The 18,067-nt window shown below is 43.1% G+C and overlaps 1 protein-coding gene across 1 annotated transcript in view; it reads right to left on the reverse strand.

The window, feature by feature from the left end:
- Nucleotides 1-239: 239 nt before the first annotated feature.
- LOC311241651 (uncharacterized protein) overlaps nucleotides 240-18,067 on the reverse strand; it is a gene marked incomplete at its 3' end in the record, with an annotated part of 50,423 nt that continues 32,595 nt past the window's right edge. Inside the window, exons 2-5 of the mRNA XM_084330527.1 lie at nucleotides 14,463-14,593; nucleotides 14,133-14,276; nucleotides 442-934; nucleotides 240-274 (exon numbers count right to left, since the gene is read on the reverse strand). Coding sequence (XP_084186653.1) covers nucleotides 240-274; nucleotides 442-934; nucleotides 14,133-14,276; nucleotides 14,463-14,593 — 803 coding nt within the window. The remainder of the gene's footprint in view (nucleotides 275-441; nucleotides 935-14,132; nucleotides 14,277-14,462; nucleotides 14,594-18,067) is intronic.

The following is an 18,067-nucleotide window of genomic DNA, read 5'->3' on the forward strand; positions in this document are numbered from 1 at the left end:
TTGTCTTGAAGCTCTCCCCACACTGGTCACAGCAGTAAAGTTTCTCTCCTGTGTGTATCATGTGGTGTAGTTTAAGTTTTGTCATCGTCTTGAAGCTCTCCCCACACTGGTCACAGCAGTAAAGTTTCTCTCCTGTGTGTATCATGTGGTGTTGTTTAAGTTCTGCCTTTGTCTTGAAGCTCTTCCCACACTGGTCACAGCAGTAAGGTTTCTCTCCTGCGTGTGCCATGTGGTGTTGTTTAAGGTTTTCCTTTGTCTGGAAGCTCTCCCCACACTGGTCACAGCAGTAAGGTTTCTCTCCTGCGTGTACCATGTGGTGTTTTTTAAGATATGCCTTTGTCTTGAAGCTCTTCCCACACTGGTCACAGCAGTAAGGTTTCTCTCTTGTGTGTACCATGTGGTGTCTTTTAAGGTGTGCCTTTGTCTTGAAGCTCTCCCCACACTGGTCACAGCAGTAAGGTTTCTCTCCTGTGTGTACCATGTGATGTTTTTTAAGATATGCCTTTGTCTTGAAGCTCTCCCCACACTGGTCACAGCAGTAAGGTTTCTCTCCTGTGTGTACCATGTGATGACTTTTAAGATATGCCTTTGTCTTGAAGCTCTCTCCACACTGGTCACAGCAGTAAAGTTTCTCTCCTGTGTGTACCATGTGGTGTAGTTTAAGTTTTGTCATCGTCTTGAAGCTCTTCTCACACTGGTCACAGCAGTAAGGTTTCTCTCCTGTGTGTACCATGTGGTGTCTTTTAAGATCTGACTTTGTCTTGAAGCTCTTCCCACACTGGTCACAGCAGTAAGGTTTCTCTCCTGTGTGTACCATGTGGTGTAGTTTAAGCTCTCCCTTTGTCTTGAAGCTCTCCCCACACTGGTCACAGGAATGACATCTCAATTCCTCCATGTCTCTATTGGTTGCTGGGCAGCAGGATAGGGGGTGGATCTGGGGAACAGAGAGAGACAGAAACATTCAAATAAAGAGTTTATAAACTGGCAGTCTAAGGCTATGTATAGATGTATACTTTAAGACTTTCTAGCAGAGAGGAGGAGAGGTGGCTCTAGCAGAGAGGAGGAGAGGTGGCTCTAACAGAGAGTTGGAGAGGTGGCTCTAACAGAGAGGAGGAGAGGTGGCTCTAACAGAGAGGAGGAGAGGTGGCTCTAACAGAGAGGAGGAGAGGTGGCTCTAACAGAGAGGAGGAAAGGTGGCTCTAACAGAGAGGAGGAGAGGTGGCTCTAACAGAGAGGAGGAGAGGTGGCTCTAACAGAGAGGAGGAGAGGTGGCTCTAGCATGAGGAGGAGAGGTGGCTCTAACAGAGAGGAGGAGAGGTGGCTCTAACAGAGAGGAGGAGAGGTGGCTCTAGCAGAGAGGAGGAGAGGTGGCTCTAACAGAGAGGAGGAGAGGTGGCTCTAACAGAGAGGAGGAGAGGTGGCTCTAACAGAGAGGAGAGGTGGCTCTAACAGAGAGGAGGATAGGTGGCTCTAACAGAGAGGAGGAGAGGTGGCTCTAACAGAGAGGAGGAGAGGTGGCTCTAACAGAGAGGAGGAGAGGTGGCTCTACCAGAGAGGAGGAGAGGTGGCTCTAACAGAGAGGAGGAGAGGTGGCAGAGAGGAGAGGAGGAGAAGAGGTGGCTCTAACAGAAAGGGTCACAGCACACACATCCGGGGACAGAGAGGAGAACAGAACAAGGTACAACCTCTGCAGTGAGATCACAGGAGCTAAAAAGGATTACAGAGTCAAGATTGAAGAACAATTAGGCAGCAATGACTCAAAGTGTAGGGCTGGGCAAATAATCGGAAAAAAAATCGCAATCTCGATTCATAGACCTATGCAATCTCATTTCTAAATTTTTTTTTATTAATTAAATTAATAAATTAAAATCTTTTTTTAACTTTTGTTTTTAACTTAAAGGGGAACTATTTTACTATTCCTAGCACTATTTGGGCAACTTTAAACAATTCCTGTCAGTCTATTGAAGACATCTGTACGTTAAAAAAAAAAAAAATGCATTGGTTTATATTTCTAATCAAGTACTCAAACCCATCATTTTTCAGCCACAAGAAATCAGGCTGTTATGGCCTGGCTCCGCCCATAAGCACTTTGAGTGACAGTCAGTCGAGAGAGAGAGAGAGAGAGAGGGGGTGTAGACAGACACCCTATGTCTATACGTTGTGTTAGTTTGCTGCTGCTATGAGAGAGAGAGAAAGTGAGAGAGGGGGTGTAGACAGACAGACACCCTATGTCTATACGTTGTGTTAGTTTGCTGCTGCTATATATATAAGAGAGAGAGAGAGAGCGAGAGCGAGAGCGAGAGCGAGAGCGAGAGCGAGAGCGAGAGCGAGAGCGAGAGCGAGAGAGCGAGAGAGCGAGAGAGCGAGAGAGAGAGAGAGAGAGAGAGAGAGAGAGAGAGAGAGAGAGAGAGAGTGTAAACACTCTGCGTGTCCTCCCGGGAGAGGGAGCCGGGAAGACACGCAGTGTTACAGTTCTCTCTCTCTCGGTTCGGGAGCTCGTTTACAGTTCTCTCTCGGTTCGGGAGCATGAGCTGTAGCGCAGCACGGTGGTACTTCCTCGAGAGGGAGAGGGAGAAACGCAGAGTGTTACAGTTGTCTCTCTCTCGGTTCGGGAGCATGAGCTGTAGCGCAGCACGGTGGTACTTCCTCGAGAGGGAGAGGGAGACACGCAGAGCGTTTACAGTTCTCTCTCGGTTCGGGAGCATGAGCTGTAGCGCAGCACGGTGGTGGACTTCCTCGAGACGCAGAGCGTTTACAGTTCTCTGCTTCTCTCGCTCGGCGGGCAGCTAGAGGGGGCGGGTGTTATTATGCAAATGCACCATATGACGTCCCATATAGGCAAATTTTCAGATGACTCACTTGAGGGAGGGACATTATTGTGAGGGGAGAATTGGAAGAATGCGCCAAATCGAGAATTAGAGACATAGATCCTATTACTATAAGTCCACATAGCTAGAAAATAACCCTAAACACTGGAAAAGGTCATTTATAAGATAGTTCCCCTTTAACTTTTTAAATGATTTTATTGAAAAAATAAGAATCGCGAGAGAATAGTGATCTCAATTCTTAGAGAGAAAAATCGTGATTCACATTTTAGCAAGAATCGCCCAGCCCTAGAAGGCACTACACACAGTAAGAGACCTGAAAGGGGTCTCCAGCAGCACAGCTAACACCGCTGCCTCCTTACCGGACCAGCTGAACAGCTTTTACACCCGTTTTGAGTAGGGGTGCACGATATAGATTTTTTGACCCCGATATCGATACCAATAACTTTCTGCTCCTCATGGTCGATACCGATACTATATATATATTTATTGTATTATAATTTTTTTTTAATGTATATTCCTGTAGTTTTGACCTAACCAGATTTATCATGACATGAGCGTTACTACTATGAACAAAACAAAGCCAAGAGAACAGTTTTGACTCTTCAAATAAAGTGACTATATTTATTTGTCCAAATAAGTATAATTTGAGTCAATCACAAAATTCACAATCCGTCAATGTCATTAACAATGTGTTTCCCTAGGGCGGCTAGGTGGTGTAGTGGGCAAGGCACTCGCCACCAGTGTGGAGACGCTAGGATTCGCGTGTTCGAATCCAGCTCTCCACATTGTTTTCAGTTTAGCTGGTCGTCCGCAGTAATACACATTGGCCGTATTACGGGGAGGGAAAACTGAAGGGTGGGGATCGAACGTTGTGAACAAGCGACTCCTACAAGTCGGTTGGTGCGCCTGCGCAGTAGAATCAGGAAGTGTCGGGGGCAGCGTGAGCCTCCCACGCGTTACTCCTCGACACTGAGAGATCGAGCTGCGCAGGTGAAAAGATGCGACTGCTGTTACCTCAAGTACCGGAGGGGACTTGTGCTATGTATGACTTAGTCCACATTGCAGCCGGCTTGTGGGAGGCAAGAAACAGCGTTCGTGACAGGGGAGGGTTGAATTGGATGATACGAAATTGGGATGGGAGAAAATATAGAAAATGGGAGAAAAAGTGGATAAAAAAAAAAAAAAAAATGTGTTTCCCTGAACAATGAGTGAACTAAAAACCAACAGGTATTGTGCTTCGTCAGCAGATAAAACATTTGACACTATAGGAGAGGAGACTGTTGTGGTCTTGGTTCATGAAACAACTATTACTTGGCATTTATAGGACAGCACGCCTCAAAAATTATTAAATAAACACGCCGTGTGTAAAGTGTGTCGTACAAAAATAAAATACTTGGTAATACTACCAATTTGAGAAACCACGTTAGCCGGTTTCATAGGGATGGGAATTGATTTTATGAGATTTTATCGGTACGATTCCATTATAGATTCTGCTTATCGATCCGATTCTTTATCGATTCCCTTATCGATTCCTGATAGATGTATAATTTAAATAAATAAATTGGAAATGCAGCAGAACTAAGCTGGTTAGAATAACAACATGCAACTTGGGCTGGGCGATACGGCCTCTAAATGATATCGCGATATTTTTTGGCCATATCACGATACACGATATATATCGCGGTATTTAGACATTTCCATTTGACAAAAAAAAACTGAACTTAGAAGCAGGCCAGGACAGTGTTTCTAGTTGCAGCAACGCAATAGTTGGATAACCTAGGTGGGGAACAACCAGGAGATCACTGCAACTCACACGAGTTTACATTTAGCTGACGCTTTTATCCAACGCGACTTACAAGTTCCCTCTCTCTCTCTCTCTCTCTCTCTCTCTCTGAGGCAGGACCCTTACAAAAAAACTGTGGTTGCTTATCATTGACACATGCTAGCCTGTAATAATCCACCCCAGAAAAATCTACTTTGCATTTGATATATTGCAAATATATGCCATCACACACACTGGCATTTAAAGGGTTAGAATTATAAAATGTATATGTGGTGTTATGTTCAGGGCTGAAGTTGAAACCCTCCCAAACATGTCCAAATGACTACTGACCGGTGGCACTCACCTCTGTGGTCATGAAATGTTTCGAGAGGCTGGTCAAGGACAACATTTGTGCCTCCCTCCCCAGTGATATGGACCCTATGCAATTTGCATACAGGACAAACAGGTCCACCGACGACACGGTCTCCCAGGTACTGCACAGCACCCTCTCGCACCTTGACCGTCAGAAGGGGGGCTATGTGAGACTGTTGTTCATTGACTACAGCTCAGCGTTCAACACCATAGTCCCCACCAGACTGGTGGACAAGCTGATCGAGCTAGGTCTGAGCTCCGCCCTGAGCGCCTGGGTACTGGACTTTCTGAGCGAAAGACCCCAGGCGGTCAGGGTGGGGGGTCAGACCTCCAACACCATCACCCTGAGCATCGGGTCCCCCCAGGGCTGTGTTCTGAGCCCCCTGCTGTACTCACTCTACACACACGATTGTGTGGCCAAGTTCAGCTCCAACTCCATAGTGAAGTTCGCAGACGACACGGTGGTGGTGGGGCTGATCTCGGACAACGACGAGAAGGCCTACCGGGAGGAGGTTGAGGTACTGGAACGCTGGTGCCAGGACAACAGCCTGCTCCTGAACATTGGTAAAACCAAGGAGCTGATCGTGGATTATAGGAGAGGACAGCAGGAGACGCACACACCACTGATGATTAACGGGGCTACCGTGGACAGGGTGAGCAGCTTCAAGTACCTGGGGGTCCACATCTCAGAGGACCTGACATGGTCAACACACATAGACACAGTAGTAAAGAAGGCGAAACAGCGCCTCTACCACCTGAGACAGTTAAGGAAGTTCAGAGTATCGGGGAAGATACTCCAGTCCTTCTACTCAGGAGCTGTAGAGAGCATCCTGACCGGAAACATCACTGCCTGGTATGGAAACAGCACGGCACAGGACAAGAAGGCCCTACAGAGAGTGGTGCGCTCAGCCGAGCGTACCACGGGTATTGCACTACCTCCCCTGCAGGTTCTATACAACAAGAGGTGCAAATCCAGAGCCTGCAGAATAATGAAAGACCCCCACCACCCCAATAACAGCCTGTTTCAGCTGCTGAGGTCAGGCAGACGCCTGCGAACCCCAGCTACTAGGACAGAGAGGCTTAGGCTCAGCTTCTTCCCCCAGGCCATCAGAGTCCTGAACAATGAACATTGAGTACCACTGTAACACTTTAGCATGAGCGGGCACACACTCAGGCCGCACGCACCCTCACTTATTGCCAAAAGGAAAGGCCACTTTAAATTAGTATTAGCAACAGTAACAGTGTATTGCACTACTATTACTACTACTGTTAACAGTTACCCGTTATTGCACAAATGTATTGTTACCTGCTACCTGTTATTGCACAATTTTATTGCACACATTTTTTGTATTGGATTCTATTATATGTTGTACCAATTGCACATCGTTGCGGGCAAGACCACCCGCATTTCATTGTATATCCGTATGCCGTGACAAATAAAACTCTTGACTTGACTTGAATAAAAGATTGTATTATTTTCAATCTGACATTACAAAAAAAACTGAAAATCCATCAAAATCAGTGTTGTTGCTAATCATACATATGCTAGCCTGTTTTTTAACAATAATTTGTGATGCCATCACAAACACTGGCATTTAAAGGGTACAAATAAAAAAAAATCCTGCACCAGAATGCAGGAAATGAAGTCTTTGTAACCACAAATGTCCTGGTGGGGGACCCCCAGACCCCCTGCTTAAAAAGTGGCCTGACTGGGGCTATATTTTAAAAGCCTCCAATGCTTATTAGCGTGTGTGCGTTTGAACGTGTGCATGTTTCAACCATACATTTCCATTTATAAAAAAAGAAAAAAAAAAGAAAAAAAAATTATAAAAAAGAAAAAAAAATGTACCGCGGCTCTCTGACACCGTTATTTTTGGGTCGCGGCCTGAAAAGTTTGGGAACCCCTGCTCTAAAGCAGTGGTTCCCAAAGTCGGGGTCGCGACCCAAAGGTGGGCCGCGAGCAGCCACGGGAGGGCCGCGAGATGATTTCCCAAAAAAAAAATATATATATATATATATATACAAAAATACATTTTTTTTTTTTTTGTCAGGCCACTGAACTTAGAAGCAGGCCAGGACAGTGTTTCTAGTTGTATTCTAAAATTCTATTCTATTGTATTCTAAAATGTGACTTTATGGTTTTATATTAACTTAATAAATAAACAAAAACGAAAAATCGACTTATTTCAACGAACATTTCAAACTAAATAACAGATTATGCACATAAAACGCTGAAAACAACCGAAGCAACAATAGTATTTTAATGAGGCTATTATTATTATCATTATTACTTTGCAACAAGTTAGCCCTCTCATAAATAGCACATATAAATGAATAACTAACTTGAACTAACTTAATAGGATTGAAGTGATATTTGGCTTAAAAAATCGGTCGCCTGGCAAAAAAAAAAAAAAAAAAAAAGACTGACGATGTGCATTGGGCCGCGGCTCTCTGACGCCTTCTTTTCTGGGTCCCGGCCTGAAAAGTTTGGGAACCCCTGCTCTAAAGCACTTAAAAATGCTTGATTTAACCCTTTGATGCATACAGTCACGCCAATATGATGATTATAATAAGTCCCTGCAACATATGTTTGCATTATTAAACCATGAAGATTAAAAAATTATTAAATGAAAATGTACTAAGAGTAGTCTACTGACACACTAATAAAAACAGTATTTACATCTAAGACAATTTGTATAAAAACTCTTGGGTGCCTAAGACTTTTGCACAGTACTGTGTTTTCTATCCACTTTAGCCAAACACACACATATATATATATAGTCAAGTCAAGTCAAGAGTTTTAATTGTCACGGCATACAGGTATACAATGAAATGCGGGTGGTCTTGCCCGCAACGATGTGCAATACAGTGGTACATATAATAGAATCAAAAGAAGAAACAACATTGTGCAGTAACAGGTAGCAGGTAACATGGAGTGACATCTCGGTATCTGTACATAGTTATTTACAGCGCATGTGTGACATGCTAGTTAGCTTTGGTAGTGCAATACACTGTTCCTGTTATTCTAATTTAAAGTGTCCTTTCCTTTGGCCATAAGTGTGCGTGTGTGCGACATGAGTGTGTGCCCGCTCATGTTAAAGTGTTAAGTGGCTGCTCGTGTGTGAGCGTGCACAGTGTGCGTGTCGTGTGTGTGTTCATGTGTGCTTGTGTGTGGACAGTTCAATGTTCTGAGCACTCAATGTACATTGTTCATGGCTCTGATGGCCTGGGGGAAGAAGCTGAGCCTAAGCCGCTCTGTCCTAGTAGCTGGGATTTGCAGGCGTCTGCCTGACCTCAGCAGCTGAAACAGGCTGTTATTGGGGTGGTGAGGGTCTTTCATTATCCTGCAGGCTCTGGATTTGCACCTCTTGTTGTATAGAACCTGCAGGGGGGGTAGTGCAATACCCGTGGTACGCTCGGCTGAGCGCACCACTTTCTGTAGGGCCTTCTTGTCCTGTGCCGTGCTGTTTCCATACCAGGCAGTGATGTTTCCGGTCAGGATGCTCTCTACAGCTCCTGAGTAGAAGGACTGGAGTATCTTCCCCGATACTCTGAACTTCCTTAACTGTCTCAGGTGGTAGAGACGCTGTTTCGCCTTCTTTACTACTGTGCCTATGTGTGTTGACCATGTCAGGTCCTCTGAGATGTGGACCCCCAGGTACTTGAAGCTGCTCACCCTGTCCACGGTAGCCCCGTTTATCATCAGTGGTGTGTGTGTCTCCTGCTGTCCTCTCCTATAATCCACGATCAGTTCCTTGGTTTTGCCAATGTTCAGGAGCAGGCTGTTGTCCTGGCACCAGCGTTCCAGTACCTCAACCTCCTCCCGGTAGGCCTTCTCGTCGTTGTCCGAGATCAGCCCCACCACCACCGTGTCATCTGCGAACTTCACTATGGAGTTGGAGCTGAACTTGGCCACACAGTCGTGTGTGTAGAGTGAGTACAGCAGGGGGCTCAGAACACAGCCCTGGGGGGACCCGATGCTCAGGGTGATGGTGTTGGAGGTCTGACCCCCCACCCTGACCGCCTGGGGTCTTTCGCTCAGAAAGTCCAGTACCCAGGCGCTCAGGGCGGAGCTCAGACCTAGCTCGATCAGCTTGTCCACCAGTCTGGTGGGGACTATGGTGTGGTATATATATATATATATATATATATATATATATATATATACACATATATACATATATACATATATACACACACTACTGTGAGAAAATAATAATAAAAACACAAAGGGATAATGGCTTATAACAGACTTAATGATTTTAGAATATTTCAGATAATGAAATTAAATGTTTATATCATCAACTATCCAGTTAGTATTTATACTGTAACGTTTGGCTACTTTAAATCATTGAATGTAGAGAGAGAGCGAGAACGAGAAAGGGCGAGAACGCGCAAGAGAGCCAGCCCCCCCCCCCCCCGCCAGCCCCCCCCCCCCCCCCCCCCGGATTTTGTTTACGGTTTGCGTTTTGAGCGTATAAGCTGCCATATGCGATGATGTCACACTCGAATGTCAACACAGGAAGTTGAACACGGAGATAGAAACTGGATGCCCAATATAAAGAAACGAATAACCAATAAATATGAAGTTATCTTTAAACCTCTGTTGTCAAGCGTCGTCAATATAACCCACCCCTTTCCTCACGAATGGAACTAGTGCCGTGGTGGAGTCCGCTTTGAGCGTGTCCAGGGTTAGCAGCTAATGCTAGTTAGCTTAGTTATGTGGGATAACTTAGTTAGCAGCTAACGTTAGCCCATTGCTCGCGTCAATTAAAATGCATGTCATTAAAGGTCCGCTCTGGTCTGTCTACAATTGCATGTAATTTAAGGTCCACGCTGGTCTGTGTATAATGAAATGAGGAAAGCTCTGCGCTAAAGCAAGTCTGATCTCAGCCGCGACAACATATACTCGATGTTTCACGATATAATAATTTACTACATCTCATGTAGAACAAGCCGTGATACATCGAGTATACTCGATATATCGCCCAGCCCTACATGCAACTTGACATTTCTGATTGTCATTTATTCTTGAGTCCCCACCAAAATGGTCACAATTTCGAGCCCTTACAAATTTAGTGACTGCTCTGTGACACTCGTTCACCTTTTCCTGACCCCGTTGTGCTATAGCGTGAAAGGATTTTCCTGAGGTGCGCGAGAACCACTAGCTGCAGCCTCAGTCTATTGTGATCATCTAAAATGGATGAAATGGGAGAATATTTATACAGTGAAAGCATTCGTTTTCATTTAGGTTTTCCTAGTCAAGGAATCAAATAGTCTGCTATGGCTGCATGCGTAGCGCTAACGCTATTGTTTTAAAATGCGCAACTGTCGGAAAAACATGGCATTGATAAGAGGAATCGATAGTCACGGAGGCATGCGATTGCAGGAATCTGACAATTAGGAACCGGTTCCCAACCGGTTCCGGTTCTCGATTCCCATCCCTACGGTTTCACCAGGAGCTAGCGTCTGCTCCAATTAAGAAAACGGTAGACCCAGCCCAGCCACCAATTGACGAGACGCTGTCAACATTGCCACCCGACTCAGAGAGGCAAGAGAATCACCCAAGCAGTGTCTAGCTAAGGATTTAAGGTCTTATTCCGTCGTAGAGAACCCCCGGTTTCGCCATCTGCTGAAGACCCTGGAGCCGCGGTATAAGCTCCCATCACGAAGCCACTTTACAGAAACAACTATACCAGCTCTCTACCGCGGAACCAACGCCCAGGTAATAGACTCAATGAGTAAAGCTAGTCGAGTAGCTATGACATGTGATGCATGGACCTCCGTTACGACGGACTCGTATTTAACAATAACTGCACATTACATCAGAGAGACGTTTATGAGAGACACAGGTGCTCATATTGCGGAGCTGCTTTCTAATGTTGTGGAGGAATGGCAGCTAAAAGATAAATCTGTAGTGCTGGTTACAGACAACGCATCGAACATGATAGTCGCAGCTCAAGTCGCAAAATTCTCTCATGTAAGATGTTATGCCCATACATTAAATCTTGCATCACAGCGAGCACTCAAAGTGCCCACGGTCACCAGGCTTCTGGGCAGAATCCAAAGGATATCCACATTCTTCCACCGCAGCACAACAGCTAACCACCAGCTGCAACTCAAACAGAGACTGCTTGTTCTGTCATAAACTGAAAACTGACGTCACCACAAGGTGAAATAGCGCATAAATGATGACATGGTGGATAGGTTTTTGGAACAACAACCAGCGATATGTGCCACCTTGCTGTCTCCTGAGGTGAGAAGAACAGAATCCGACCTCTGTACTCTGAATGAAATGGATGTTTCAAACGCAGAGGACACTGTGTGAAGGCATTAAAGGCCATGAAGGATGCCACAACACTGATGTCCGAAGAGGGCAATCCAACCGCTTGTCTCATCGCTCCACTAAATGCTCAACTCCTCCATAACATGTGTGAGACCATCGGAGACTCACCCATGATCCACGAGATCAAGCATGCCATCAAAGCAGATCTCCTTAACTCATTGGGCGTCATATCCGAGATAAGTCAGGTTATCTCGCCATGCATTGAGTGCCAAAACCCGAGATTTCTCGGGTTTTGATCCTTTTATCTTTTTTCTTTGATTCCCATTCTATACTGTCAGCCGGAGCCCTCTAGGTCTCCCTGGCTCATCTGCCTATGTTGGAATTGCAATGACGATCGAATCTCACCAGGTGGCAGTATCACCTACCTTCTGAATTGGAATAGTTTGGTTTTTTTTTTTGCAAGGGCCCCTCCTCCTTGGAGACGGAGCGATCGCCTCGATATTTTTTTGCCTAAAGCCTATTTCCCGTATACACGAGGATAGACATATACATGGGTAATCGCGATGGCGATGCGATCACTGGGAATTATTCTTTTTGGAATACCTTCTGGCTAAGGTAAGGTATATTCTATGTCTATTTTACCGAACCTGAAACATGTTTTTGTAACGATCAGTGTCATGTTTTACAGGACGTAAAACATGCTCGACAAACACAATCGCAGTTTCTAGTTAGAACGACCCCCCCCCCCCCCTGATGATTTTGTGAAGACACATATGTACATGGTATATACCTTTGATTTGGGAGTATTTGGGGTTTCAGGCGATCAACCAGAACGATTTGGGCATAATGCATATACCGCGTCATATCTCGCGATCTATGAAAAAAAGAATGGATTATTTTGGAAAGGGGCGATGTTTAGCGTGTAATAGCAAAACAAACTACAGTGTGTAGAAATGAACTGATTAGTCAGTGATGGACTATGAACAATGCCTGTCAAATGAGCCATACTATTGTCTCCATAGCTATAGTACAGAACACATGATGGGTCTGCAAACATCGCTAAAATGGTCAATAACGCTGGCGCCAGGCGGTACAGATCGGGAAAGTGGGTGGCACCCAAAGTGTTAACTCATTGACTGCCACACTGTTTTTCCATCTTTACTCCCTGGGCGCCAGCGTTATTGACCATTTTCACAATGGTTGCGGACCCATCGTGTATTCTATATTATAGCTATGGAGACAATAGTATGGCTCATTTGACAGGCACTATTTATACTCCCAACAGGGACAAAACTGTTTTGAATTATTTAATGAATTGTTTATTTCGAATGTTTACAAATAAATAAACAATAAACAAATAATTTTTCAAAATGTTTACAAATAAACAAGTGAAAAGGATAGGTTTGAAGCCAAAAGGCTTACAAAACTGTTTATTTCTACATACCTTCGTTTGTGCGCTATTCTCCACTTGCACAAACGTGCGGGCGGCATATCCAGTTACTTCTACCATGTGTAGACTTATTCCGGTCCCATCACAATACATAGACTTTAGCAACTTTTCTCCTGTCAATTAAACAACTTTAGTCACTTTTCTTTTTTTATTACGTTTAAAAATTACATTTGTTTGTATTGTTAATCTGTTCACCATTCGTTTTTATCGTTAGTATTGTCAATGTGTTGACGTTTTACAAAAGGAAATGCATGTGGACTGTGGAGTTGTGGACAGGAGGTAATGAAACTTTTGTATTATTATATTATAGAATGCAACAATCTATTTAATAAGCAAACGTTAATAAGGCATAACGTATCGGCATAACATGATAAAATGTCTTCTGATTATCAAACAAGTCCATATGGGGGTCTAACAAACGCGATGGCGACAACACCAATTCATTGATCATGTCTCATAATATTAGCTAAATGCTAATATGGCTAACTAACGGTAAACGTTTTTACATGAAATACAGCCCAAAAACCTTATAAGACCCCGCTGACAAACAAACTTTACGAAACGTTTGCTTATTAAATAGATTGTTGCATTCTATAATATAATAATACAAAAGTTTCATTACCTCTCTGTCTGAAGCCTGTCGGGGGGGGGGGGGTCGTTTTCCGATGCTGCGATCATTACAAAAGCATGTTTTATGATGCGGTTCTGTAAAATAGACGCTACCTTTGTCAGCAGGTACAAGACGATATGTTACAAAAGCATGTTTTATGATGGGGTTCGGTAAAATATTTTTCTCCTCGTCCCCTCCTCCCTCCCTCTCTCCTGCTCCCCTCCTCCCTCCTCCTCTCATCTCATATCCTCCCCTCCTCCCCTCATATCCTCCCTCCATCTCTCCTCCTCCCTTCCGCTCATCTCATATCCTCCCTCCATCTCTCCTCCTCCCTTCCGCTCTCCTCCTCTCATCTCATATCCTCCCTCCTCCTCTCCCTCACTCCTCCACTCCTCTCTCCTCCTATGAAATATGGCAAGTACAGAATTGCTCCCTTCTCAGCATTTTGTAATGTGTAGGTTCTTTTGTAAGAACACTAGTTGATCCACATGTTCCGGGTTGAGAGAGCTTCTTTTTGCAGTGACCACATTTCCTGCAGTGGAGAAACCCCTCTCTGCAGACACGCTTGTGCCTGGGATACACAATTATCGTTTTGTCAGCCTGGAGAGGAGAGGAAATGTGACCTCATGGACACGCCACCAGTTCAGAGGCCTCTCAGTGAGAGCCAGGCATGGGGCTTTACAGAATCTGTCCATGTCCTCCTCAGTGAGAGCCAGGGATGGGGCTTTACAGAATCTGTCCATGTCCTCCTCAGCGCTGGCAGAGGCGGTCTTGGTTTGTACTGTACCTTCAGTGTCGGTGAAAGATTGTCACAGCAAACTCACGAGCAGCGATGAAGCCCTTCTTTTGGGAGCAGAGGGACATGTAGGCCTCTCGTCCTCCACTGGCAGCATTTCTTCTCCTTCGCCGATTCCCCCAGACGCTTCATCTGCTTCTGTCCTGGGTGTCCTCGCACTCACAGTTTGTGTCTGAGAGGAGAGGAGGAGAGGAGAGAAAGAAATAGCATTAAATCAGCCGTTAGCTCCTTCTCAATCAATGCAGCAGCTCACGTCTATTAGGATAACAGTTTCTCTCAGTCTTTAGTTACTTTATTGATATGACAGTTTAAATAAGTTTTAATTGAATACATTTGACATGAAACATGGTGAAATTACCTCCAAGGATGCAGCCTTCTCAGTCACTGCTTTGTAGACCTCCTGTTTCCCTTCCTCTGTGAGAAAAGGCAGTTCTTTAAAGCGGGGATCCAGCGAAGAGGCTGTATGAAGGAACTTCTTCTCTGTTGTACCTAATATTTGAGATATGCAAAATGGATTTTTTAGATTAGATAATGGGAAAACATTTATTTACATCTTTTACATTTTGTCTTAGATAATGGCAACATTTTATATTTTTAGTCTACTTAGAATTGTGTTTAATGTAACAGCTAAATAATTCAGTGTTTTTTATGACAACCGTCTATGCTGAAAATATCAATAAAAAATGTATCATAAATAAATACCTCTTAATAAAATCACAATTCTTAAAGATATGGCTTATTGATGTTATTATTCATAATGTCTACTGTTCTCTGGCCAAATAATAAACCATAACCATATAAATGAACCCTTAACTCATTCCCTGCCAACAACGATTTTATACGTGTTTGTCCGCCAATAGTTGAACGCCAACCACGTATATATACGTTATTTGATCGTTATTTCTTTTATTCGCTATTTCCATTAGTTATCCATCCAGGGAGCCTGTGTTACCATAGGGAATGAGTCTCAATTAATCAGAAACGACCCCCTCCCTTTCATGCATTCATGATGGGACATTATATACCGATCATATGCATTTGAATTTTTTATTGTAGCATGTATAGGGACGAAATGCCAATGGATTAAGTATAATATACGTCGCAGGCTAGTAGTAGCCTCCCAGGATCCGAATTACCCTAAACCGCTCTAAAACCATACTTATATTCACCACAGTATAAAACGGGAATGTATGGATGGAAATTTTTTTCTTTTTCACATCTTGAACGATTAGATACTCAATGTCAAATGGGCCATAGTATTGCATCCATAGCTATAATATATAGAATATAGTTATAGCCCTGCAAACAAGGTGACCGACTCCATTGGTTTAATGCGTGGCAGGCAGCACATAGCCATATCCCGTTCCCAGCATGGCAGAGAAAGAGTTAAGTTGTTTTAGTGAAGTAAATAGACATTTGCCATGCTATTCTGACAGTGAGTAAAAATGGCTTATAGGAAATTCTGCTACCTGATAGAACCACAGTTGTAATATGACAACATTTCAATAAAACCTTACATTTAAAAAAAAAATAAACAACACTATTTTCCTCTACAAAGTACTCCTACAACACCATCTGAAAGGTGTTTTTTTTGCAAGTATAAATATATCCGTGTCTTGCAGGTTTAAGGTGAGACACCCCAGGTGAATAGGCAAACGAAATATTTGAATAGATATCACTATGAAACTTTCCCAGTTTGTTATGTACATAACAACTTAGAAAAAATGTATTGCAAGTTTTCTGAGATCTTATGTTTATATATGCAAAATAGGCATTACCTCATTAAATATGCACTAATTTGCATATGACGTTTGGGTATAAATACCAACATTGGATGATGCCAGATAAAAAAAAAATCATTATGTTCACACATAACACAGTGAACTTTTTACAGAAGGGATTAATGTGGATATGTCTTTTTATCATCCCATGAATCAGGAAATGCTGACTACAGTCATAAAAAAATCTATTTTCGCCATGTTTTTGGTCTAAATGTACTATAAATCAGGCTATGAATGATATATCAACAAACTCCTCTGGAAAAAGATGCAGGGTATATATAGGAAGGAATGTGGAAAGTATGGTGTGTGTGTAGGTGCTATGGAATGGTACATGTCTACCCCTGCATGTAAGAAAAACACATACAAACTCATTTTTGGGAAAACGCCTTCAAAGTTCTGTATTGTAAAATGCCATAATCTTTTTTTAAACAGCTATTTACAAACACAATACCTAATCAAACCATTAGTAATTGACAACCTAAACACATGCCTGATAACTGAATAATAATAATAATGATGTTATTGAACTGAACAGAACTACACAGGCTACAAACAGTGTAGTAACTAGAGATGTTCCGATACCATTTTTTCCTTCCCGATCCGATTCCGATACCTAAGCTTTGGGTATCGGCCGATACCGATACTGATCCGATACCAGTGCATACATAAAAATATTGTATAAATTATAAAACTAAAATTAAAAAAGAAAATGTGTACAGCTACTGTTTTATATATAATGTTTTTTTAGTAATAACTATAAAGTAATGGTATTTAATAAACAACAGGTGATTGTATAGATTAGTATTAGTATCATTAATTATATGCTCAATGAGTTCAACCACGGAACGGTTGTTGGGACATTGATTCCGCACGGACGTTATATGTTGTTGCACTCCAGAAGGCTCCGGTAACTTCAAGCTACTGTAGTAGAGGCTCTGTTGTGATTTTTGCACAATAAATATTCAACATTCTCGTTTGAGACTCCGCCTCAGACTCTTATCATTTAGCACTAAAAGCTAAACATTGTCACCGGTATGGCTGTCCGCAACATGTCATTAATTATGTGCGAGAGGTAGATCAGTGACGACGTTAGCGTGAGCTAACGTTAGATGGAAACAAGACAATAACGTTACTGGTGAAAAAGTGATTTACTTAGTTGGAATACTCCTTTGCCAACTTGCTGTACTTTGCTTGCAGGTCTGCAGCCATTATTGCTGGATTATGAATAGTCCCAACTTTAGCCAAGGTAACGTTAAGGCAAGCTAAACTAATAATTAGCTAATGCTAATAACACCAGCAAGCGAACCCATCAGAGCTCCCCGTCAACACTGCTCTGTCGGGACGATGGCATTTAAGAAAGTATCTGCTGTTAAAATGACAAACAGCATTGACACTTTAATTCACAGTCGATTAAAAACACATTTGTTTTATAATGCTCACTCTCAGGAGGATACCGCACGTGTTGTTGATAAATTACGTCATATGGGATCGGAGGCTAGCCTTTCGGCGTACTCGCCGATACCGATACAAGCATTTTAGGCAGTATCGGAGGCATTTCCGATACTGGTATCGGAACAACTCTAGTAGTAAAGTGTAGTACCCCCTAATAGGCAAAAAAATATTTGAATAGATATCACTATGAAACTTTCCCAGTTTGTTATGTACATATAAACTAAGAAAAAATATATTGCAAGTTTTCTGAATTTTATGTTTATATATGCAAATGAGGCACTTCCCCATTAAATATGTGCACATTTATGGATGCAATAAGGCCAAATGAAGTAAAATAAACAACTAAATGTGTGTTCACGTTTTATTGTCACTAGTTTCATAGAAGACATGTGTACAAAAGGCCCAAGGACTGGGCAGACATAAGGACTGTGGGGTGCTGTGCTGCTGTTCTGCTGTTCTGCAGCGGGACGCCTCTCAGTCAGACATAAAGGCTGTGGGGGGCTGCTCTGCTGTTCTGCAGCAGGATGCCTCAGACATGTCTAGACATGTCTGTCGATAGCCAGCATCCATATATACTAGTGGGCTTAGAGATTCCTTCAGTTCATGTGTGCGTCCCTGATCACAAGTAAGTGTTAAATATGTGTATGATGAGGACGCTTAGTTATTGTTGGTGATTTATATGGTTAAGGCCTATACTAATGTTATAATTCTACCAGCTGTTTAGGAAGCA

Source organism: Notolepis coatsorum (assembly GCF_963971535.1).
Source record: "Notolepis coatsorum genome assembly, chromosome: 15".
In the NCBI taxonomy this organism is placed as follows: Eukaryota; Metazoa; Chordata; class Actinopteri; order Aulopiformes; family Paralepididae; genus Notolepis; species Notolepis coatsorum.